Source organism: Crassostrea angulata, chromosome 7, assembly GCF_025612915.1.
Source record: "Crassostrea angulata isolate pt1a10 chromosome 7, ASM2561291v2, whole genome shotgun sequence".
Classification (NCBI taxonomy): Eukaryota; Metazoa; Mollusca; class Bivalvia; order Ostreida; family Ostreidae; genus Magallana; species Magallana angulata.
In genome coordinates this window covers 25,168,140-25,195,506 of record NC_069117.1, presented here as the reverse complement: position 1 = coordinate 25,195,506, position 27,367 = coordinate 25,168,140, and the positions used below count along the sequence as shown (strand labels likewise).

The 27,367-nt window shown below is 33.1% G+C and overlaps 2 protein-coding genes across 2 annotated transcripts; both read right to left on the bottom strand.

Annotated features, from left to right (window-relative positions):
• Positions 1–296: 296 nt before the first annotated feature.
• On the bottom strand, positions 297–14,937 carry LOC128192976 (failed axon connections homolog). The gene is made up of 6 exons (XM_052866119.1): positions 14,680–14,937; positions 13,880–14,003; positions 13,271–13,473; positions 12,089–12,291; positions 846–962; positions 297–508 (listed from the first exon to the last, which is right to left on the bottom strand). Exons 1-6 carry the CDS (start codon positions 14,787–14,789, stop codon positions 405–407), a joined length of 861 nt encoding a protein of 286 aa, XP_052722079.1. The 5' UTR covers positions 14,790–14,937; the 3' UTR covers positions 297–404.
• Positions 14,938–21,663: 6,726 nt separating this feature from the next.
• LOC128192977 (failed axon connections homolog) lies at positions 21,664–26,912 on the bottom strand. The gene is made up of 6 exons (XM_052866120.1): positions 26,593–26,912; positions 25,804–25,927; positions 25,195–25,397; positions 23,851–24,044; positions 22,150–22,266; positions 21,664–21,833 (listed from the first exon to the last, which is right to left on the bottom strand). Exons 1-6 carry the CDS (start codon positions 26,700–26,702, stop codon positions 21,730–21,732), a joined length of 852 nt encoding a protein of 283 aa, XP_052722080.1. The 5' UTR covers positions 26,703–26,912; the 3' UTR covers positions 21,664–21,729.
• Positions 26,913–27,367: the final 455 nt, after the last annotated feature.

The window sequence follows — 27,367 nt, the reverse complement described above, 5'->3', positions numbered from 1 at the left end:
AACCATTTTGATAAAAGTTAAAAAAACAAACTCGCTCTTCACCCCACAAGATTTTACAATTATAGTGATGTCTTCAATTATAAGAAGTGTAACTTATACTTGAAAAATGATAATCCTTGCTGAAATATTTGAAAAGTAAGCTCTAACATAAGAGATTTATTTATAGAGCATTTTTATAAGAGTATTTTATTTCTCAATATTTCTTCTTTATTGTAATGTATCTTAAAATTGATTTATGCGAGGTGGTCCTTATTGTTTTCAGTATTTTTAACCAAAATAACAAACAAAATTTGGAATAGATTCAAAGAAAATTTATTTAAATATTTGTATCATCACACACCAAAATGAGAGAAAAATTCATTCGTCCTTCAACATTTATCTCGATGCAATTTTGCAACATTCAATCACTTGGAAGCTTTCCTCGTCCCACCGTGGGTAATACAATCGTCCCAGTCTGGCCAGAACTCCGCCTTCATCCGTTCACAGTAAGCGCTCAAATTTGGATATTCTGTATTTTAAAAATATCTTAATTTTAAAATAAATCAATTAATAAGACCTTATGTATTTATTATCTATCAGATATCTTAAACTTTGTCCTTTAGTGTAGTTAACATTGCTCATTTTACATTCTAGAGTGCATTTCTACACGTAGATTTTGCTAAAATTTCCTTAATGCGGATACATAATATCCTTTGCATGCAACAGTATAAATGTATTATTATAGACACTCTCCGCAAACTATTAATTCTTACTTTGGTACATTTTCTCTGATGATGATTAACAATTTGCAAACTTCAAACCCTTACTGTTGACAACCTCCCTGCTTATATTTTATTTACACTTACTTTTGTAAAACTTTTCTGATGCACCTCCACAGCCGTGCCAGTGAATCTGAGATAATATTCCAAACACCGCACAATCAGTCTGACTGGCTTCTTCACCCAGCATAAACTTCTTCTTACCTAAAAGTAAAATTGTAGTATTTAAACAGAACATTTGACTAATTATGGTAAACATAAATTACATTAAAGTATTTCTTTTCTAAATACTAAAAATGGATTGTTTTCCTTTTTCATTACCTGTCTTATAATATTAGAATACACATATCTAAAATATTTTCGTGAAATTTAGAACATACAACCACCGTTTCTCTATAGAGGTTGATCGCTGGCACAGAGTTGCACGAACTGTTAGAATGTTACATGTAAACTTCATTTCGAAAGACTTAAAGCGAGAAAATATTATATTGAACCTTTTATTCTAAAGTTCTGTAATTTATTTTGTCAAAAACCAACCCTGTATTTCTTCTTATAAATGTATACTCGTATCTAAAATTCATGTCTGTTCTCCACAAACATAATGATCTAGCTTTGCTCATCAAGAATGGTTATTTTTTTTTATGTAAATATGTTTATGACTTAAGCCTCATGTGTTAGCGACATAGCAGAAAATAAATATACATTACCTGCGTATGCAGGTTATGTAAGTTTTTCTTTAATGATCGCAACCCTCATAATCCGAATGAATCATCAAAGACAACATTTTATTGTCTACACAGGTATTTATATCTTTCTTGTAATAAATTGTTTAATCATAAAGAGTAGGTAAAAGTAACTCAATTACTGTTAATGTACATCAGTACGTTAGATAAAAGAAATAGCCAAGTCTACTTATATGGAAATTTGAGCCTGACATCTCATGATTATTTCGTGCAATTCGTGTTTTGTTAGGTTGCTGAAAGTTTCGACCAATCGATAAATTGGTTAGAAATTGATCGCGTAGATATCAATCCTGTCAGTATCTATAGCGCTGTGATCATGAATTACAATAGAGGGAAACATACTCAGTGAATGTAAATATAACTCTGTGGTGTGCTGTGCATTGGAAAATTACTGCAGTATATTATTTCAAATTTTGTTCTTTAAGTAAACTATGTTAAGTCAGTAACACCAGTGATAGCGTGAGTTTGTGTTTGATATACACAATGAATAAGTAATTATCATTATAAATGTCACGCCACCTGCTGACTAATTGTTCAAGAGTGGAATGACTTGTTATGTAAAACATGCTGTTGACACAGGATGAATGACCATCTTTAAGTCCTCCTTAAAGATAGCTTAAAGGTGTTTAAAGGTAGCTTAAAGACGATCTTTAAGCCACCTTTAAGCTATATGTGTTGCTTAAAGGTGGCTTAAAGAAAGCGTAAAGATGGCTTAAAGGCAGCTTAAAGACTATCTTTAAGCCACCTTTAAGCCACCTTTAAGGACAACTTATAGGTCCTTAATGTCCAAACTTCTTTAAGCCACCTTTAAGACACCTTTAAGCTACCTTTAAGCCATTAAAAAAAATTTAATTCAATATTGTGCTTAATTTCCAACAAAATGTATTAACTTTATGAAAGAAAAGGTATTAAAACGGTTTTTGTTCTAGAAAGAAAAATAAAAAAAAAACACAAAAAAATCCGGCCATGGCGAGAATTGAACCCGGGACCCTTAGTTTACTAGCTTCACCACAGTTCCTCTGCGCCACGGCAACTTACATAAACCTGGTCTTCAGTGAACAAAAATATATTATACCTAAACGGAAACCGTTAGGTTCACTATAGTAGGCTTTGTAGCAACCTCTAATGATACAACGTCCACTAATGATATAATGTTGCATTAGTGGTCAGGATGTTGACCACTAATGATATAATTTTATCATTAACGAACAACCTAACCGTCCGCTAATGATATAATTTTAGATTTGTATCATTAGCGGTCAAAAACCGTAACCTCTAATGATATGGAAAAAAATGACAAATAAGGACTACCTTGACCACTAATGATACACATTTGCACACATTTTTAATTGCATTAGTGGATGGATTTGCAACCTTTAATGATATAAAATGATATAATTTAATATAAAATTATATATATATATTTGATTTGATTTTCATACGATACTGCATAAGAATTGGTTAATTTTTTTTTTTTGGTGGTGGGGGGGGGGGGGGCGTTATTTGATCATATACATGTATTTTGTCCTTTAAAATACACCATTCTGACATTACCCTGATATTTTGCCTTTTTACTTGAACTGAAATAGTCGCATACAGACAAAATACATACCATTTATGACTTCGTCTGTTTACTTGAAGATCCAAATTGATTATCATTAATCAAAAAGGAGTTGTGCTAAATATTTTTAGTTGAAGAGAGTTTGAAGAAAAGCAATTTTACGATATTAAAACATTATTGATAAACTTTTAGCGGGATTTTATTAACATGAAAAAGGTCCAATTCATAAGACTTATTCTGCCTGGTGCAGCAGATAGCTAACCTTGCACAACGCAAACAAAAGTCACACGAGTTTCATATTTTATTTTGTGTGGAAACCTTGCCGTCATGAATAATATTGGTAAAAAACTACAACAAATAGAAATAACAAATTACTAAATAGGAAAATATAGAATTTAACTTTATACCTTTAACTGTAAATTACTTTAAAGACCATAATGGTGTGCCATACTTTTAAGAATGTTTTATCTGTAAAATAAATTTCCATCTGTAACTATACTTCAAAAATACAATTTAATACTAACAAATTTGAGCAATTACTTCAATAAAAAACTTAAAGACTTACTTAGTGGTTCGAGGCACGCATCTAACAAGATTGAAGACGATTGACAAAGTGAGACCGGACTGGTCAGTAAGGCTGACAGGAAGTGAGTGATTGACCAGATATAGTTAACTTGTACCAAAAATGATTACCGGGTATATTAAACTCAAAGTGGTTAGCTTGTAAAAAAAATATTTCTGAAGAATTTTAAAATTAAACCATATACAACACAAGACTATTTGCTATTGTGGTCTGTAGCACAATTGAATCACTAATTTATTGTTAAGTTGAATATGTGGGTTTGTTAATTATACCTTAGAACAACAAAGAATATGAAATAATATTGGTTGAATTAAAACTTCTTCAACAATGGTGATTATGTCGGTGTAACAAAAAATGTTAACCCGGGTTGAAAATTGACCCGGGTTTGATAAAATTATATCATTAGTGGTCAACATTCTGTCCACTAATGCAACATTATATCGTTAGTGGACAGTGTATCATTATATAAATAGTGCCTGTTTGGGAGGGTAACAGTTGAAATTGACACCCCGAGAGAACCATTGTCAACCGACGCGAAGCGGAGGTTGACAATGGTTTTCGAGGGGTGTCAATGTCAACTGTTATCCTCCCAAATAGGCACTATTTATTTTATTATACTGAATGTCTTAATTTTAAAGAAATTTTTCTGCTTTTGTATAGAAATGACGTGAATTCTACGGCGAACTGTACGCGCATAATTTACGCGCATGTAACAATTCGTTGTGTTACCCGTTGCCAAGTGTGTTGCTAACGCTGAGGGTAATAGTACAAATTATCAACTGCGTCTAAACAAATCAGATTTCAGTATTTAACATGAAAGTATAATAAAAGAGGTTGCTACATACCACGTTTTCAGTCAAATGAAATATTAAATGATTGAAGTCAGAAAAATCAACCTTTGAAATGTCAAATTACCCAAGACGGCAAATATAGCGGATAGTATGAAAGAGTTAAAGTTTTGAAACCGAAACTTTTAAGTACACACATGTACAATTAAACTGTGAAGAGCAAGTTACACTTCTGTTCAAAGACAGTTCAAAACTCTGAAGTCGGAGTCAATTTTCAACAGGGTCAGTTTTCAACGTGTCGATGTCCTTAGAAGTTTGAAAAATATTTTTCAAGCTGTTGAAAACTGACCCCAGGTATAATTTCACGACTTTTGGTATCAATTTTTCAACGTTGAAAAATGATATCCGGGTCAAATTTCAACCCGGGTCAAGATTCCTCGTTACGCCGGCGAATGCGTCATAAATGTCCAATACTCCCTAAACACACCCACGAAAAAGTTTCTGTGTAGTGTTTGTATCTGTATTGAACACATTTCAATATTTTTTTCTGTCAAATCAAGATAAATAGCTTATTAATCATAATTTTGTTAATCTTGCAAGTTTAAGAAAAGTTATTGTTAAGTTGAATTAATTAAATAATCACTGATCGCGACTTGTCTGATAAAAATATGAAAACTGCTCATTATTGTGCTGTCAGCTGTTCATGACTTCTCAAAATAAATTAAAGTTGAAGCGATTTACCGGAAATATAACATAAACGGCCGGTATTGGTTTGACAATCTTAGCAAACCACGGTCAACATGAATAATCATGGTGGAGAGATATATATATATAAAAGGACACCGGACCATGGCTTGAGACGATGTTGTTTGACATATATTCCTTTTAGCTCTATCTACACAGTTTAACAACAAGAGACAGAGTTCTTAGTCTTAATAACAAACTGTTGCTATCGGGAAAAAAAACCCAAACAAAAACAAACAAAAACAAAAATCCATATCGGCATGAATATCGGACAATATTAGGAATTAAAACATTGAGCTGAAATTTTTTATCAGATACAAAATAATTAGGTAGAGCAAGTTCCATTTCAGAGACAGTTCAAAAACCTGTAGTTGGTCAATTTTCAACGTGTGAGGTCATCAGAGATTAGAAAAAAAAAACTTTTTTGAGCTGTTGAAAAATGACGTTTGGTCGCAGTTTTAACGTTAGAAAAGCCCCCGCCCTCCTCCCCCCCCCCCCCCGCCCCCCAATATCCCAAATCAATAATCAATGTTGAAAAATGAAATCCGGGTATACATTTCACGACTTTTGGTCTCAGTTTTCAACGTTAAAAAAGCCCCCCACCCCCACCCCCACCCCCTCCCCGAATCAATAATCAATGTTGAAAAATGAAACGCGGGCCAATTTTTAACTTGGGCTAATATTCTTTGTTACAACGACATGATCCCTATTGTTTAAGTAGTTTTAATTCAACCAACTTTAATTGATATTCCTTGTTGTTCTAATCTATAATTAACAAACCCATATATAGATATATATATATATATATATATATATATATATATATATATATATATATATATATATATATATATATATATATATATATATATATAATCCAAAATGAGTAAAGTTAATCCACACAAGTATTAAATAATTTCTTTAAAATTAAGACATTCAGTATAATAAAATAAATAGTGCCTATTTGGGAGGATAACAGTTGAAATTGACACCCCGAGAGAACCATTGTCAACCGACGCGAAGCGGAGGTTGACAATGGTTTTCGAGGGGTGTCAATGTCAACTGTTATCCTCCCAAATAGGCACTATTTATTTTATTATACTGAATGTCTTAATTTTAAAGAAATTTTTCTGCTTTTGTATAGAAATGACGTGAATTCTACGGCGAACTGTACGCGCATAATTTACGCGCATGTAACAATTCGTTGTGTTACCCGTTGCCAAGTGTGTTGCTAACGCTGAGGGTAATAGTACAAATTATCAACTGCGTCTAAACAAATCAGATTTCAGTATTTAACATGAAAGTATAATAAAAGAGGTTGCTACATACCACGTTTTCAGTCAAATGAAATATTAAATGATTGAAGTCAGAAAAATCAACCTTTGAAATGTCAAATTACCCAAGACGGCAAATATAGCGGATAGTATGAAAGAGTTAAAGTTTTGAAACCGAAACTTTTAAGTACACACATGTACAATTAAACTGTGAAGAGCAAGTTACACTTCTGTTCAAAGACAGTTCAAAACTCTGAAGTCGGAGTCAATTTTCAACAGGGTCAGTTTTCAACGTGTCGATGTCCTTAGAAGTTTGAAAAATATTTTTCAAGCTGTTGAAAACTGACCCCAGGTATAATTTCACGACTTTTGGTATCAATTTTTCAACGTTGAAAAATGATATCCGGGTCAAATTTCAACCCGGGTCAAGATTCCTCGTTACGCCGGCGAATGCGTCATAAATGTCCAATACTCCCTAAACACACCCACGAAAAAGTTTCTGTGTAGTGTTTGTATCTGTATTGAACACATTTCAATATTTTTTTCTGTCAAATCAAGATAAATAGCTTATTAATCATAATTTTGTTAATCTTGCAAGTTTAAGAAAAGTTATTGTTAAGTTGAATTAATTAAATAATCACTGATCGCGACTTGTCTGATAAAAATATGAAAACTGCTCATTATTGTGCTGTCAGCTGTTCATGACTTCTCAAAATAAATTAAAGTTGAAGCGATTTACCGGAAATATAACATAAACGGCCGGTATTGGTTTGACAATCTTAGCAAACCACGGTCAACATGAATAATCATGGTGGAGAGATATATATATATAAAAGGACACCGGACCATGGCTTGAGACGATGTTGTTTGACATATATTCCTTTTAGCTCTATCTACACAGTTTAACAACAAGAGACAGAGTTCTTAGTCTTAATAACAAACTGTTGCTATCGGGAAAAAAAACCCAAACAAAAACAAACAAAAACAAAAATCCATATCGGCATGAATATCGGACAATATTAGGAATTAAAACATTGAGCTGAAATTTTTTATCAGATACAAAATAATTAGGTAGAGCAAGTTCCATTTCAGAGACAGTTCAAAAACCTGTAGTTGGTCAATTTTCAACGTGTGAGGTCATCAGAGATTAGAAAAAAAAAACTTTTTTGAGCTGTTGAAAAATGACGTTTGGTCGCAGTTTTAACGTTAGAAAAGCCCCCGCCCTCCTCCCCCACCCCGCCCCCCAATATCCCAAATCAATAATCAGTGTTGAAAAATGAAATCCGGGTATACATTTCACGACTTTTGGTCTCAGTTTTCAACGTTAAAAAAGCCCCCCACCCCCACCCCCACCCCCTCCCCGAATCAATAATCAATGTTGAAAAATGAAACGCGGGCCAATTTTTAACTTGGGCTAATATTCTTTGTTACAACGACATGATCCCTATTGTTTAAGTAGTTTTAATTCAACCAACTTTAATTGATATTCCTTGTTGTTCTAATCTATAATTAACAAACCCATATATAGATATATATATATATATATATATATATATATATATATATATATATATATATATATATATATATATATATATATATATATATATATATATATATAATCCAAAATGAGTAAAGTTAATCCACACAAGTATTAAATAATAAAAAATAACTGAGAAATAAGTACTACCTTGACCGCTGTTTTGAATCGGCTTTCTGTTATTTTTTATTATATATATATATATATATATATAAATATATATATAATCTTTTATCATGTTTTATCATTAAAGGTTTCAAATCAATCCACTAATGCAATTGAAAATGTGTGCAAATGTATCTCATTAGTGGTCAAGGTAGTACTTATTTCTCAGTTTTTTTTTCCATATCATTAGAGGTTACGGTTTTTGACCGCTAATGATACAAATCTGAAATTATATCATTAGCGGACGGTTAGGTTGTTCGTTAATGATAAAATTATATCATTAGTGGTCAACATCCTGACCACTAATGAAACATTATATCATTAGTGGACGTTGTATCATTAGAGGTTGCTACAAGGCTTTCTCAGTTAATAAATTTAAACCGAGTAGATATACGTTCATCTAATTTATAGCTATAACAATGTAAGAAAGAAAATGAAATCATTTTTTTTTTATTAAATGCATTGATACTATTAGGGTATTTGTTCAATTTCCCGCAATTTCCCGGTTTTCATGATCGCGGCGCCGTTCCAATATGTTTAAATATTTACATGTAATTGTATGTACATGATTTTTAAACTATCAATTCTATAACAAACAAAATTACCAATTACCGGTGACGTATTTACTGCATGTGGCAATTGCAAATGACTTGTACATACAATTGTATGATGTGCCAGGCCGGGTATATTTGACATATTTACCCTTATACATATACCGGTATTTAAATAATCAACCCCTATTTATGATCACCGGTACACTAATCAATTAGCCTCAAGATTTTACTCTTACATACATGTATCGTTAATTTGTAGACGTAACATCTTTGAAACCCAGAGCTAGGAAATAATACTTTGAAAATGAATTACAAATGTAAATTAACTTTTATTCACTAGACTTATCGTATACTCGTACATGTACATACTAAGATTCAACGCCTTTAGAAACCCTGACGTGCACCTGGGCACACGACACACCTGTTGTGTATATCTTGTATATTCTGTGTTAGTTCCAGGGGTTTTCTTAAGTTGGACAAACAATAGACTTTAATTGGATATACACAAACATGCACCTGGGCACACGACACAACTGTTGTGTATATCTTGTATATTCTGTGTTAGTTCCAGGGGTTTTCTTAAGTTGGACAAACAATAGACTCTAATTAGATATAAACAAACGAACAAAACTATGTCTAGACAAACAAAGCAGTAATATCCTGCCCGATATAACAAAGGCAGTTGAGAGTCTTTTCATCTTTAACATGTATCTAGCAGATCTAGAGTTAGAAATAATGAAAATTGAAAAAAAAAATACAAACCTTCAACCGATTATCAAATTAAATCATGCATTTTTGGTTCATTATCTTTATTTTGTTTAATAACCGGATGAACTGAGAGAGAGAGAGAGAGAGAGAGAGAGAGAGAGAGAGAGAGATTTTTCACCGATTAATTTATATAGGAAACAAACATACTTTAATTAGTTTTATGCACATATTTAGATACAGAGACTGCGCTCATCCCTACAATAATTTTGAAACCCCCCAAAAATTATAAAGAATTTTCTAACGGCAATCTGTGTCCATCGGAGCGGTGCTGATGATAGCGATATGTGTTTAATGGAGCGACGATTAAAACCGCCTGGAACACCCCCCCCCCTTCCTTGGAAATTATATTATCACTCGGATGACCCCCTCCAGTGTAAAGAAAGCGTAAATGCCACTTAATGATACTTAAAGGTGGCTTGAAGAAGTTTGGACATTAAGGACCTATAAGCACTTGCTTAAAGGTGACTTAAAGGCGGCTTAAAGGTTGTATAGCCTTTAAGCTCCTTTAAGTCACCTTGCAGGTTGCACTACAGCATTAAATTCTACTATATATTCTTACCAAAATTGCACAACTTTACATACAGATTAAAAATTCAAAACGAACTTCTGGAAAAAATCCTCTTGACATCTTTTTAAACAACGCTTCATTTACAAGTTTCTAGCAAAATACACACGTGCATCCAGCAAGGCGTGCGACTTTGTTTACATCGAAGTTACACATGTGCTTGAAAATCAAGCCCGGGACTTTTCACCCCCCTCCAGAAACAACGCGCATCAAAAATTCAAATGACCTCGCATTATTACAAAACTGGGATAGTTAGACCTCTTACACATTGTTTTTCATCTCATACAAAAAATCAGCTCCTGTCTCGAGCGGAACCGCCCCGAATTCAAAGGAAAATTCGGGAATTATTTTGGCTCAGCCATGTTTTGACGTGAACCTTCAGTGAAATGCTGTTATGACACCTGCAATATAACTCATTTTTTGTTATCGCAAAATCAACATTAATAAATTGATTAATACTCATTGTGTTGTGTGACTAAAAAAAAATTATGAAGATATCTACTCATTTCAGAAAGTTATGAGCGATTTTTAAACACCACGGTGTACACGGTGGCCACTGATTTATGAAAATATGATCAAAGTTATACTGTATGCATTTACACGGTGTTTTGATATTCAGTGATTTTTTGGTTTTAAATTGACAAGTGATGTATGAAAATGTATAAAATGACGCAAATTAATTAATATCATGTGGACCCCAGAAATTATGTCGGCCAAAAATTCAATGACCCTGCCTCTGGGGGGTGGGGTAGAGAAAACGTCATTATTTCATACAATTTATGAAAATGGTGAGAACCTTTGTCCAAAATAGCATGGTATTGTTCTAATCTAACTAACATGAGTGATACATCTCAGCTGTTTTCCGCTTTCGTATCAATATTTCTCAATTTTGGACATAAATTGAATATTTCTTACTGTAACACAAGGGCCTAAACAACCGATTTTATTTGATATTCACACCCCGTAGAATATTTTGATGTTTACGACGATGAATACTACATCGTATTTGATCTGCTAAAAATTTTCCGGACAGTTTAGACGGTCCGATCTACTATAAATGGCTCATTGTTTTGAGGCAGTAGAACATTTCAGAGGAAATCTGGGCTAATTTTGTATGCATCATTAAAAGCAAAATAAGCGTGCTGCTGGCTACAAAACCCCATTGTTTGTCATTTTTCGTCTAAACACACTGATTTAACACCTAAAACACAGGTAAAACAATTTTCAACATAGCAAACCCGTTTTCCTGCAGGTTGCACTACAGTATTAAATTCTACTATATATTCTTACCAAAATTGCACAACTTTACATACAGATTAAAAATTCAAAACGAACTTCTGGAAAAAATCCTCTTGACATCTTTTTAAACAACGCTTCATTTACAAGTTTCTAGCAAAATACACACGTGCATCCAGCAAGGCGTGCGACTTTGTTTACATCGAAGTTACACATGTGCTTGAAAATCAAGCCCGGGACTTTTCACCCCCCTCCAGAAACAACGCGCATCAAAAATTCAAATGACCTCGCATTATTACAAAACTGGGATAGTTAGACCTCTTACACATTGTTTTTCATCTCATACAAAAAATCAGCTCCTGTCTCGAGCGGAACCGCCCCGAATTCAAAGGAAAATTCGGGAATTATTTTGGCTCAGCCATGTTTTGACGTGAACCTTCAGTGAAATACTGTTATGACACCTTTAAGCCACCTTTAAGGACTTGCTTAAAGATGGTTTTTCGCCCTGTGTGATACCGTGAATTAATCTATTGAAAAGATTTTTTAAGAATTAAGAATTTTCATTATTTTAATTTACTGCAAAGTTATTACCCTGTCTACGTCACAATGATGTTTTCAATAATTAGTTATTCTAATTTAGTATTGAAACATTTAGCATTTATTTATAATTGCAATGAAAAAATCAAACGTTTAGTCCGTAAATGTCTTTGGTGTTGTTACAATTTTGGTGAGTTCCTCATTGATTTCAGAATTAAACGAAAAAGATATACAATTCTACAACTTTTCTCCGTATATTAAAATGATGATACCTAGGAACTTTGACAGGGCATGTAGATCTTCATCCATCACTTGCAACACTTCTTCCTCGGTATGTCTACCTACTCCCTGTGCATAACTCTGTTTCTTTGCAAAGAAGACTCCAAGGGACATAAACCACGACGAAAAACCCAGCTGTTTTCCGACATCAATTCCTTGCCTGGGGTCATAAACCCAGCGTATTAAGAAGAGGGGCCTATTTAGACAAAGATTTCATATAAAAGATAAATAGTCCGGTTACACTATCATGGTACTAGTTTTGTACATGTATTGATTTCAAGAGATTTATAGTCATATTCAATAGACTAGTACTCCTATGCTCATCAAAAGTAATATCTAATCTTACATGTATCTGTGTAAATTTTTGCCCTCCTACTGTTTTCATCGATTTTTCAATTTCATTTAAATATCGCGTTTCGCCAGTAAGACCCTATTTTCAAGCGAGATTGATGGTAGTGGAAATTTTTAGGCTATATTTACCTTTTTAGGCTATATTAACCTTTTAAGGCTATATTTACCATTTTTAGACGATGAGCTCTGTTTAAAGATAAAGAAAATGTTCAAATTTTGAAGCTGAGATTTTTAGATTTTTTCTTTACTAAGTCATTACAGTTTATAGCCCAAAATGATTATGATATTCAAAATTTTATGGCAGATGTGATGAATATTTATTTTTTACCTTCTAACCACCTTAATTTAGATAATGGAATTTATGTTGAAACTTTTTAAACGTCCAAGGCAACATTGAAACTTGTTTGTTTCTATAATGTACATGTTATAAAAATAGAAATGCATAACATAGCCATTATTAATTTTGAAGAAAAATAGAGACACATTATTACATGTAACTACAGCAAAAGTGTCTGGAATACCCACAAAGAGTGGACTACAAAATATATAACTCTAAAACAAAAGGGGTCACTCAGCCACAAAAAATGCTATATAATAACTAGTACACATACTAAAAACTGCAAATTCGAATACAATAGAAACAAAAGTGTAATTAAAAAAGAATGTATGACGAATTAAACTTTACCCAAACAAATGTCCACATCTCTCTTATTTAAAGCTTTACTACATATTAGTATATTCAAATTTTACATTTCCGAAGCTTTCTTCTTTAAATGAAATGCGTTATATAGAGACACAAAGAAACATTCGCCTTCATTCCTTACCAGTATAGATGTTCATCTACCATCCTTTGAATTGCTCTACCTGCCCCGATTTCCTCATCAGAAAAGTTTTTATCCAGATCAATGTTGAATGTTTTGTTTATAAACTTGATACAAAATTCTGAGTCTGCTATTTCTTGTCCATTGTACTCTATCCAGGTCAATTTACCTTTAGAACTTCTGTTGGTCAGACTATCATGTTCATTCTGGAAACGGAAATATAAATTTTGGTTTAAAAAATACCAATACACAATTTTCTTTTGGATTGTCCAAATTGTATTATTTTCGCAGTTGAGTATTAGGTTAAGTAATGGGTTGCAGTATGGTAAGAGGTAAAAGAAAGGCTTAAAATATCAATAGCAGACCCCCAAGTAAACCCATAGCAGACCCCGAGCGCACCCCGAGCATACCCGAATTTTTTAAAAAGGAGACCCCGTGCAAACCCAAAGATGACCCGGGCCGGAGTCAACTTTATGGGGTCTGCTTTAGTGTTAGGTTATGTCTGGTCGGTACTGTACCTTTTCGCACCTCAGTTATAAATGTGGGTAAACCCTTAGCAGTAGCAGTATAATTTTTTGAATTTATGTGTTTATGGAATATGTTAGATACTACCATAAATGGGACTTTTGTCATCCGTAAATAAGTCTCCAGCTTCACGGCAAACGGTGTTATACTTGGAGCATAAGGTCCTCGGCCGATCTGGTGGTGAATGATGGTGTTCGGTGGATAATTCTTCCTAGTAAAAAGTAATGAGATTCTTGGAGTCATCTAAGTTCTAATTGAGAAATTTGTTTCTATAGATCTTTCTTTGTTCTCTAAAAGTATTTATTGTTAATCTGTGGTAAAATAATTGATTTTAGTTAGATATTGTGGTCATTTTAAGGGGGCTGGTCAACAAATTAACCATCAGATCAACCTAAACTTTTAAGATATGATTTGTTTAGCTATTAACTATTTTTAAGGAAGAAAAAAATCCATTTATTTTGCCTTTTTAATTTTGATGTTTTCCGATGTTTTTATATAACGCTCTTCTTTTAAGGACCAATAGTCTAAAATCGAGTTTTCTTTATTCACTAACAGGCCACTATACCTACAGGAACAATAAATCTTCGGGAAAATTTAAAAGCCCGTGATCTGAAACAACCAGAAGCCCGCGAAGTGAAGTACACAAAAAATGCATACGTCATTCTATGTACTTTCAAATAGCAGCCGCGTAGATAGATAGATAGATAGATAGATAGATAGATAGATAGATAGATAGATAGAGAGAGAGAGAGAGATAGAGAGAGAGAGAGAGTGAGAGATAGAGAGAGAGAGAATTTTATCAATGCATGTAGCTGCACGTAGCTTGTAAAACATAAAATGTTGAAGGACATCATCAAACTTGTACTTTAAATTATATTCTTACTTACTTTACTCGTTTCTTCCGCCATTTGATTACCTTCACCAAAACTATCCCAACTGTAGCAGTAATGCATATTTCCTTATAGTGTGTTTTCAAGAATCTTTTAATATCGTCCATTTTGAGACACAGGTTATGTTTTGCCACTATTTTCCTACTGCCATTTATAACTGACACGACATCATAAAGTTATGGAGGTTTGTTCGTGTCATTACTCCTCAGACTGCGGCCTAAAGATGACACATTATACCTCTCAACTGTTACTGAGGTCTATATACGGGTCGAGAAAGTTACGGTCGGTTGCTTTCCAATCGACGCATTCAGGCTGCACGGACTTCTAAATGTATGAACTACACATTTAAGTAATATGTTTGTAAACAAGGAAATAAATAAATCTACGATCATAAAAAAGTAAAAGAGATTATATTCTTTGAGAGAATTTTAACGGTGTCTGCATTATCTTGCACCGATACTATTAGTCATTTAGGTCCAATCAAGGGTGTACGGGGATTTACCCCGGGTTGTATTCCTTACAATATATGTATGGAATACAACCCGGGGTAAATCCCTGTACATCTTTGGCTGGAGCTGGATAACGAATTTATTTCTTATGTTATACAAATTTTAATATTATATTGTTTTAACAATGAGATAAGTTTGATATAACGAACCAAAAATTTATATTAATCGAAATCGTGCTGATAATCAATTATTCATACCAATAGCCAAATTATTAAGAAATTGGGATTTTGACATATTATTTAATCACTTACTTCATTAAACGTTAAATTATTTTGACCAAAGATGTAAACAAGAAGTGCATTGTGACGTCGAATTTTATTTACAACCTGCTTCGGAAAGTGATACGGAAATTTACACCCGGCTTGTTACCCAATCATATCTTGCGTTAAAAGCGACGTAGAAAATACATGTAAATGTTGTGCTGCGTTACTTCGCTTGCACATCGAACAAGTGTGTCGTTTATACAGAGTGAATAATTATAAGGTCTACATCTTATTCTAGACGTCGGTTTCCATTACATCCAACCCAGTAGATAAGTGATAGTAAATCCAAGAAAGTAACAATATTTTTATTAGTTTCTACAAAACACTCCTTTTTTCTGTAGTTCTGCTGTCACTGTTTGATTTGCTACAAAGAGTGTACGTTTGCGCAGGTGCAATGTTATTACAGTATGACATAGGAAATCGAGGATTTTTGAAATATAACGGTGTGTCCCTGGATTTCAGTCTATCTTGTTTCTTCTTTCATTGGATATTCCTTGACAGTGCATGATAAGTGGTTGTCATATTTTTTTCTAAAACGTGTTTTTACAAACCTTTCCGTCCAATGAACGTGTTTGGGTGAATGAAATACCTGTGGTGAAGCATAAATAGTGCTCTCGGCCTTATCTAAGAGGGTATAGCGATCGGCGCAACAACTAAAAAGGCGGTAAATGGAGATACAATTGTAGAAGTGAAATAATGCGTGTTTATAAATTCATGTCAACTTGAATGTATTAGCCAATCTAATAGAAAAGTATGCACTTTGATCAAGGATTAAAAATGATGCATCTGTTTTCTGCATTTAACAACCTTTTTGACAGGGAGTATTCAGTGCACACGTGTGCTGGCATAACTTCTAATTAACTCATAGAGATACATTTTAATCCATTTTACTTGCTCAAGTAAAGCTTGATTTCAGACAGAAAATACCTCGCACTATGGTTGGTACATTCCTCAGCCATAAAAACTTATATCATCAATTGAATTATTCTTCTAGGTCCATTTATAATTTATTCACTAACACCTTATCTAATCATTTGGAAAAGAAAAACTATTAAAAAGAAATTTTGTACTGAAGAAACTTATTTTCAATTGATTTTTTATAGATTAAAAGCAAAGGAGGGCAAATCTTCAAGAACAAGAAAAGGTCATATATAAAGAAATTTCCCGCTGACACAAGAAAAGTATGTCTATGTAAACTGGGTATTAAACCCATATATATCTGTTATGCATCAAAACTTACTGAATATAGGGCTACATGTACTATCATGTGGATTATTCAGTACTAGCTCAAGCAATGGGTTCCTTCATGTACATGGTGAGAGGGTAAAGGTTAAGGCTATACCATTTCTGATTTGTGATGGTTTTAGATTACAGATAAGGAATATATCAATGCGAGTTTATCATCATGGTGAACAAATTTAAAATTGATTTTATTTACTCTTTATGAACAATTATCACCCTAGCCCCCTTCAAATACTGCAAAGGAGTCACGTGTGTGCACTCCTCAATTCTGTTCACAAATATCTGGACATAATTAGATATTGATGTTTTGCCTTTGTATCAAATGCGTAAAAACGAGCATTGATATTAGATATTAAGACATATTTGGTTTCCTGAATTCATCATCGTTCAAGTTATGTCAAGTGATCGATTAAGATTAAAAAAAATATAATACAAACTTATCTACCTTAAGTTTCCATGCCTTGATAATAAATATGGTTAAACCATCAGCTGCAGTCGAAATGTCTAACTGTATATGATTAAAGAATATGTAAGATACCTAGTCTACCAAAAATGGGACTTTTGTCATCCGGAATATATAAGATACCTAGTCTACCATAAATGGGAATTTAAGTCATCCGGAAATAGGTCTCCAGCTTGACGGCAAACGGTGTTTTACTTGAAGCATAAGGCCCTCGGCCGATCCTGTGGTGAACGATGGATAATTCGTCCTAGTAAAAATTAATGAGTTTTTTTTAGTTATTTAAGCCTTGAAAGATTTGTTTTCACAAATCTTTATTTATTTTTTAGAAGTATTTAATAATAACTAGAGTCGCTGACGGTAATTATACAAATAATTATACGTTAATTAAGAAAATATAACCCAAGAATTTGTCTAAAATTTGAAAATAATGGATACACATTTTTCTTCTAGTGACCTAGAACTTGTTCAAATGAGAATAGCTCATATAATATTTTCAACTTTTTATTTCAAATCATTCACCATTACAAGATAAGGCACCGATATTGCGGGATGAATGATTAAGAAAGTGTAGGGCAAGTTCATTTTGCATCGGGCAATCACTTTGGATCGGCCAACTTTGGTTTAAAATAAACAAATACTAGTAAATTGAAGAAATAAAATAGGCTAATTCTTTTTTTGAATGCCTGATTTTAGTTTTGATGGGAAGAAGATTCCAGAGCGTGGAAATCGATTGACTAATTGCTAGTAACATCATGGCGGAAAATGTTGGGCAAGTTCATTAAGCGTCGGGCAGATACCTTGAATCGGACAACTTTGATTTTAAAAATATCAAACAAATATGCATGTGTTCTCCTCTATTTATTACATACATTTCTTAAACCATTGACAGATTATGAATTCTTACTTGGGACGGTATTATAAATCATAGTGACATTTGACCTTAAAAAATTTTTTTTAAAAGAGATACGACGCACTATACTCCCCTTCCATGTTTTGAAAAAAAATCCTTGTGCATCTACGTATATATATGCGATAAAGAGTTGACATTAATGCAAAAGAAATATTATTTCCAGTTGCAGGGAAAAACTATATTGTAAACAAACTGTCGAAAGCCGAAAAAGGTGGCAAATCTCCAGTCAGCTGCATGCGCGAATCCGAAGGGGGGATCCTGGAATGTTCCAATGTATTAAATTCACATTGAATATTTGCTTAAAATATGGCCCAGACCTCCCAGGAAATTTATTTTTTTGATCGGTGCATGAGCTGCAACAAAGGGAATTTAGGTCACATGCATGTATATATATTATATTTTTATCCCTGTCATCCAGCAAGTTGTATTTCGATTTTAATTTTATAAAATAGGTTTAGATTTATCAAAAATGGTCCGAGAAGTTGCGATTAATACGTTTACATCCTTGTTATAAACTCATATATGTTAATTCTATGATATTACAAGTAAAATCATAACTTGATCTATACATTTTGTCGTTTGCTACTGTAATTGTTTTCAACATTTTGTTTAGACACATTTACCCACATGTATAAATAAATAGACAACTTTATTAACTGCGCAGATACGTACGTAAAAGCTACTGAAACGAACATACAAGTACTCTAAAGAACAGCATCAAACTTAAAAACTTTAAATTCTGTTTCCTACTTACTAAACTCGCTTCTTCCGTCATTTAATGATTAACCAGAACCAAAACTATCCCCAATATGCCAGTAATGCAAATCTTTTTATATTGTGTTTTCCAGAAACAATTCCATTTCGATACGCAGATTTTATTTTGCCACTTTCTACTGACATTTATTACTACTATTACAAAAAGTTACGGAGGCTTGTTCGTGTCATAACTCATCAGACTGTGGTTTATAGCTGACACGTTTTCTCAACAGCATATGGTCGCTATATTACATGTAGATTCGACCGCTGCTATTCAACTGCCACTTGAATAAATGTACCGGTCGAGAAAGTTCAGAACAGTTGCTTTCTGATCGACGCATAGCCATTTGGATTGCACGGACTTCCAAATGCATAAACTCACGTGGAAGTCATATGTTTGTATAAAGGAAATAAAAAAAACAACGGTCAATAAAAAGTTAAATATGTTATATTCTTTGAAAGAATTTCCAAGGTATCCGTATTATCTTGCACAGATAAACAAAGCATCTTCGCTAGCAAAAGATGACGATCCTGGAGTCGTCTTTCATTGGATACTGCTAACGGGGTTTTACAAGTCTTTAGTCAAGTAGAGCAAAATTCCTAAACTCGGTGAATAGTGTTCTCTCGGTCATATCGGGGGGGGGGGGGGGTAGCGATGAGCGTAAGAGTATAATATGGTGGTAGTCGGAAATATAAAAAAAATGGTTATTTATAAATTTATCTCAGCTTATGTAGCATATGATCATACTAGAATAGAATGTACTGTAACATGTTAGACAAGGAGTAATTCAGTTCACACGTCATGACATCACTGATAATTATGTAATTCAGTTCGTTTTGTTTGTACAAGAAAAACTTGGTTTTAGAAGAAAAAAAACCTCGCAGTAAGTGAGTGCATTGCTCGGCAATTAAAATTTAAATTATTAATTGAATTATTGTTTTAGGTCCATCTATAATCAGTTCACATGCTCCTTTAATCTACCGTGACAAAAACTATCCTAGATTAATAGCATTTTTTAAAGACCTGTCTTCAGCAAGATTATTAAGGTTTATAATCTGCTAGAAAATACATTTGTTAATATTCTTCTAATTAACATTGTCAAAAAGCACTTGTGATAAATAAAAAATATCTGAATGCTGCTTGTGGTTTTCATATTTTCAAAAATTGGTGATAAGCATATTCATAATATGAGATAGAAATCACACACTCTTAAAAATATATTTTGATATTAAAAATGATTAAATGATCATTAAAATTAAATCATTATTATTATTAGATTAATTATTAGATTAAACATAAAAATAAACACTATATATACACCATGGTGTTAAGATAATATAAAACAATGTAGAGAAACTCTTTGTCTTTTATCTCAATATATTTCTCAAAAATTCTACATAGGAAATTAAGTTCAATTTGCCAGAGTTCATGAAAATCAAAGAGACAGCATATATAATGATTTTTCCATTCTATGACAGTTTATTTTCTCACTAAAAACAATGAAAACTACTACCTTGCCATTTCTTCTGAATGCCATGTCTAAATGGTGAACAGATATGATGATGAAATATTATTTGTCCTGTAAATTAACATTGCTTGAAATAAGGGCTATCAAAGTATCAAATTTCTGTTGCCCTGAAGACTACAAATATTGAAAGATCATGAAAAAAGAAAGAAACCGTAGTTAGTCTGGTGTAACAATAATGGTCTAACAAGTATGAAAACCGCCAGTCAGCAAGTGTCTTAATAAAGATTTTACCTGAAGACAAGATCATTACATCGACCATAAAACTTGAGTAAAGATGATTTTAACCGAAGTTCTTGCTATTCTTGTTTCGACAATTTGTTTATTAGAAGCTTCCCTCGTTTAAGTAAATGTTCGATGTAGATCATGCTCTTGCATAACAAATAAGCTGAGACACATAAACCCCATAAACAGGTTATGATGGTATATTGCTACGTAAGTAAGTTAATTTAACGAAGGAAAAATTAAAATCACGTTTATCACATAGAAATGTTGTTAGATTACCAATTACGTCTTTTTCTAGCAAAATATCCAAATGTTAAACAGATTTCTTAGAATCTGTAGTATCAATAGTTTATTAAGGATTTAAGGTGGAATAACACATCGTCACAAAATGGCTGACCTCTGTTGGAAACGACATTTTGTTTGATTAAAAGGATTTTATCGGCGGCAACAAATAACTTACCTCATAGCCGAGTGGATAAAGTGTCGGGTTTGTGATCCGTACATAATGAGTTCGAATCCCTCAGGGGCTTTTGTTGTTATTTACTGAATTGATTTTTTTAGATATTCATTTTTTATTTCCAATTTGCAAATTTTTTGGTTATTTAACATATGTATAGTTTATTTATCATTATATCTTTCATAATCATAATCAAATAATTTACAGTTAATTCGAATGACTTTTTCCACGTGTGTTATTCCACCTAAAGATTGTTATCGTTGCACTGTCTTTTGTTGTTTCAAGAATATAAACCATTTTGATAAAAGTAAAAAAACACACTCGTTCTTCACTCCACATGATTTTACAATTATAGTGATGTCATCAATTATAAGAAGTGTAATTCATACTGGAAAATTTACCATTCATGCTGAAGTATTTGAAAAGTAAGCTTTAATGTAAAAGAGACGTCATTTATTAAAACAGTATTTTATTTCTCAATATTACTTAATCAGATAATAATGTATCATAAAATTGATTTATGCAAGGTGGTCCTTATTGTTTTCAGTATTCTTAACCAAAATAATAAAGAGAATTTGAAATAGATTCAAAGAAAACTTATTTAAATACAGGTATCATCACACACCAAAATGGTCATAAGGAGAAAAATTTATTCGTCCTTCAACATTAATCCGAGTGCAGTTTTGCAATATGCAATCACTTGGAAGCTTTCCTTGTCCCACCGTGGGTAATACAATCGTCCCAGTCTGGCCAGAACTCCTCCTTCATACGTTCAGTGTAAGCGCTCAAATTGGGATATTCTGTTTTTTTAAAAAATCAATTTAAATAAGACGTTTTGTACCTATCATCTAACAGAAATCTAGAACTATGTTTTGTTATTGTAGATAGCATTACTTATTTTACATTTTAGATTTCATTTCTACATGTATATTCCGTTAAAATTTCCTTGATACAGATACATATAACATATATCCTTTGCATGCAATCCGCGTATCCTTACAGACACCCTATGCAAACTGTACACACTTTCTTTGGTACAATTTCTCTGATTATTAACAATTTGGCAAACTTGAATCCCTTACTGCTGACAACGTCCCTGCCTACATTTACACTTACTTTTGTACAACTTTTCTGCTGCACCTCCAAAGTTCTGCCAGTGAATCTGAGATAACATTCCAAACATCGCACAATCAGTCTGACTGGCTTGTTCACCCAACATGAATTTCTTCTTACCTAATTTTTAAACAAAAATGCATCTTATTGTTGACAATATTTGATGCCCTCATTTCAATATTATATATAATATTCAGTATTTAAGTCTTCAAGACTCTCTATATACTTCTGCAAAAAATTGTATCACTCAAACAAAAGCATACATGTGTCTTTTCCATTAGGAGTATACTTCTTATACTAAATACAAGAAATGGATGGATGCAAATGTTTCCTTTTTATTACCTATTATTATAATGTTAGATTATATGTATTTGAATATTCTCGAAAAACTTTGAACAAAAAAATCACCGCCTTTTTATAGAGGTTGGTCGCTGGAATAATCAAACTGAAGACGAGTTGTAAACAATATTAGTTAGAATGTTCAACTGAATACAATAGAGTTCTGTATTTTTTTATCTAATACTATCTCTGCATTTCTTTTTAAAAATGTAATACTATACTCGTAACTAAAATCCATGCCTGTTCTCCACAAACAAAACCATCTAACTTTGCTTATCAGGAATGTTTTTGTATATTTATTTATAACATATTATGTTAAGATGGCTTGTACGTCTTGTTCTTGCGACTTTGCCAAAAAAATGCATAACCTGCATAAGCAGGTTATTAAAGTAAATTTTGTTACAGATTGCTACCTTAATAAACCGCATTAATCATCAAAGATATATTTTCTTTTCTTCTTGGGTAAAAGTATTTATATTATAATTGTACATCAGTACATAAGATAATAATGACATCAAAGCAGTATTTTAATTATTATCATAATTTTTTCGTGCAGTCTGTGATATATACTGTAAACAAGTTTTTATTCGCAGCGACTTTGTTTCGCAATTAACTGCCGATTAACTGGTTCGCGACCAAGCCTTATCCAGACCTGTTTTGTTATAAATCTATATAGACGAAGGATTGGTTCGCGTCGAGAAATATTCGCGACGACAAGACTCTCGCTAACCTCGCAAAAATTTCTCGCACGCGAATACAAGTTGTTTACAGTATGTTGAAGGTTTCGTCTAATTAAAGTTTCGATTGATCGCGTATATTTCGGTCCTGTCAGTATCTATAGCGCATTGAATAACAAAAAAGGATAAAATATTCAGTGTGCTTTTTGAAATTTATGAAATTGCTACAGTATATGATGTCAAGTTTTGTTCTTATGAAAAACTATTTCAGGCAGTAACACTAGTGATACCGTATGTTTGTGTTTAGTGCGTACTTAAATAATAAATATTAATGTCAGGCTACCTGCTGACTAACTGTTAAAGAATAATGTAAACTGTTTACTATAACAGTTTTTTGATAATGTGACCTAAACTTTTGTAAGAACTAAGAATCCTTTAAATTGTTTACAGATACCGCAAAATTATGACCCTTCAAGATCTACGTCACCATGGAGTTTTCAATTATTAGTTCTCCAATTTTAGTATTGAAATTCAACTAGAAATGGTAATTAAAAAAATCTAACGTTTAATCCGTAATGTCTTTTGTGATGTTATTATACTAATAAGTTCCTCATTAAAATTTCCTCATAATTCAACGAAAAAAATATGCAATCCCACAACTTTTCTCCGTAGATCTAAATGATGATACCTAAGAACTTTGACAGGGCCTGTATATCTTCATCCATCACTTGCATCACTTCTTCCTCAGTGTGTCTGCCTACCCCCTGTGCATAAGTCTGTTTCTTAAACATGTTTTCGACTCCAAGAGACTCGAGCCACGACAGGCCCAGGTGTTTTCTTCCGTTCTTCGGGTCAAAAACCCAGCGTTGTAGAACCAATGTCCTATTTAAACAAATATTTAATAGATAAGAGCACCATATTCCATTATACTATTGCAAACAGTGATATTCATTATATCTCTTGTACTCTTCTAAACTGTATATATTGTCCAATCTTGTCTATGCAAATTTACCCCAATATTAGTAGTATATCAATGACTTAGATATCGCTTTTAACAGGTAAAACACACCTTACATTTAATATAAAAATTGGAATGTATTTGATGAAATCTCTCAACCTTCTTAATCACATCTTCGCTAGCCAAGGGTTTTCGGTCCACTTTGCTCCCCATAAACCCTTGGCGGATTTCATTACGAAAACTCGGTGATGTGGTGGCGCTATCTAGCGAGCAACTTGAGTTGCGTCCCTTGCATATTTACATTTTAATCGAATTAAACAATATGTTATATACACACTACGTTATTAATACAACTTGAAAACATGTTGACTACCGAATATCGGAACATAATTAACGATGCTATTAAATACGAATTAAGTTATAACCTAGGGAAAGCACGGAATGTTTTATTCATAGTGTTTTGTAAGGACCTGAACCGAGAGTGAAATGTCGCCGATTTATATGAAAGCTTTCATGCCATAAAATCAGGTATCGTTGTCGTGAATATTGCGGACCAAAGAAATTAAATAAAACAGAGCTCACTGAACCTTTAAAAGCAATAACCATAAGCAGGAACGTATATACTAACGGGATAGGCAACTTCTACATTCGCCATGTTTACTTCCCATGCTATCACGCGAGCCTTGACAAGTTTGTAGAACTATGGTCAACCCCAGTAAAATATATAGGTTTTTAAAACGATCTGGTTAGATCATCGTTGGGAAGGCACTGTACTCGAGAACTTGTGTCTCAATTTGTTAAAAGCACCGAATGTTTTACCAAAGATCACACATGTGTTTTCTTTTAAAGTTTATATTTACAAGCACTGCGATTGGATCAGCTACTCGCAGCTGCAGCCAATCATAAAACAGATCTTGTCACCGAGTTTTCGTAATGAAATCCGCCAAGGGTTTATGGGGAGCAAAGTGGACCGAAAACCCTTGGCTAGCGAAGATGTCTTAATCAAAGGCTCACACATATTCAAAACAGATCTCATTTTACATTTTCTAAAACATATTCGCCTTTAGTACTTACCAATACAGATGTTCATCTACCATCCTTTGAATGGCTCTACCTGCCCCGATTTCCTCATCAGAGAAGTTCTTGTCCAGATCAATGCAGAATGTTTTGTTTATAAACTGGATACAGAATTCCGAGTCTGCTACTTCTTGCCCATTGTATTCTATCCAGGTCAATTTACCTTTAGAACTTCTGTTGGTCAGACTATCATGTTCATTCTGGAAACGGAAATATAAATTTTGGTTTAAAAAATACCAATACACAATTTTTTTTTGGATTGTCCAAATTGTATTATTTTCGCAGTCGAGTATTAGGTTAAGTAATGGGTTGCAGTATGGTAAGAGGTTAAAGAAAGGCTTAAAATATCAATAGCAGACCCCCAAGTAAACCCATAGCAGACCCCGAGCGCACCCCGAGCATACCCGAATTTTTTAAAAAGGAGACCCCGTGCAAACCCAAAGATGACCGGGGCCGGAGTCAACTTTTTGGGGTCTGCTTTGCTGTTAGGTTATGTCTGGTCGGTACTGTACCTTTTCGCACCTCAGTTATAAATGTGGGTAAACCCTTAGCAGTAGCAGTATAATTTTTTGATCTTATGTGTTTATGGAATATGTTAGATACTACCATAAATGGGACTTTTGTCATCCGTAAATAAGTCTCCAGCTTCACGGCAAACGGTGTTATACTTGGAGCATAAGGTCCTCGGCCGATCTGGTGGTGAATGATGGTGTTCGGTGGATAATTCTTCCTAGTAAAAAGTAATGAGATTTTTGGAGTCATCTAAGCTCTAATTGAGAAATTTGTTTCCATATATCTAAAAGTATTTATTGTTAATCTGTGGTAAAATAATTGATTTTAGTTAGATATTGTGGTCATTTTAAGGGGGCTGGTCAACAAATTAACCATCAGATCAACCTAAACTTTTAAAATATGATTTGTTTAACTATTTTTAAGGAAGAAAAAAAATCCATTTATTTTGCCTTTTTAATTTTGGTGTTTTCCGATGTTTTTATATAATGCTCTTCTTTTAAGGACCAATAGTCTAAAATGGAGTTTTCTTTATTCACTAACAGGCCACTATACATACAGGAACAATAAATCTTCGGGAAAACTTAAAAGCTCGTGATCTGAAACAACCAGAAGCCCGCGAAGTGAAGTACACAAAAAATACATGCGTCATTCTATGTACTTTCTCTTTCAGTTAGCAGCCGCGTAGATAGATAGATAGATAGATAGATAGATAGATAGATAGATAGATAGATAGATAGATAGATAGATAGATAGAGTGAGTGAGAGATAGATGAGAGAGAGAGAAAGATTTTTATCAAATGCATGTAGCTGCACGTAGCTTGTGAAACAGAGAACGTTGAAGGACATCATCAAACTTGTACTTTAAATTATATTCTTACTTACTTTACTCGTTTCTTCCGCCATTTGATTACCTTCACCAAAACTATCCCCACTGTAGCAGTAATGCAGATTTCTTTATAGTGTGTTTTCAAGAAGCTTTTAATATCGTCCATTTTGAGACAGAGGTTATGTTTTGCCACTATTTTCCTACTGCCATTTATAACTGACACGACATCATAAAGTTATGGAGGTTTGTTCGTGTCATTACTCCTCAGATTGCGGCCAAAAGATGACACATTATACACAGTTTCGATTGCCTCTCAACTGTTACCGAGGTATATATACGGGTCGAGAAAGTTACGGTCGGTTGCATTCCAATCGACGCATTCAGGCTGCACGGACTTCTAAATGCATGAACTACACATTTAAGTAATATGTTTGTAAACAAGGAAATAAATAAATCTACGATCATAAAAAAGTAAAAGAGATTATATTCTTTGAGAGAATTTCCAAGGTATCTGAATTATCTTGCACCGATACTATTAGTCATTTAGGTCCAATCAAGGGTGTTCGGGGATTTACCCCGGGTTGTATTCCTTACAATATATGTATGGAATACAACCCGGGGTAAATCCCTGTACATCTTTGGCTGGAGCTGGATAACGAATTTATTTCTTATGTTATACAAATTTTAAAATTATATTGTTTTACCAGTGAGATAAGTTTGATACAACGAACCAAAAATTTATATTAATCAAAATCGTGCTGAAAATCAATTATTCATACCAATAGCCAAATTATTAAGAAATTGGGATTTTGACATATTATTTAATCACTT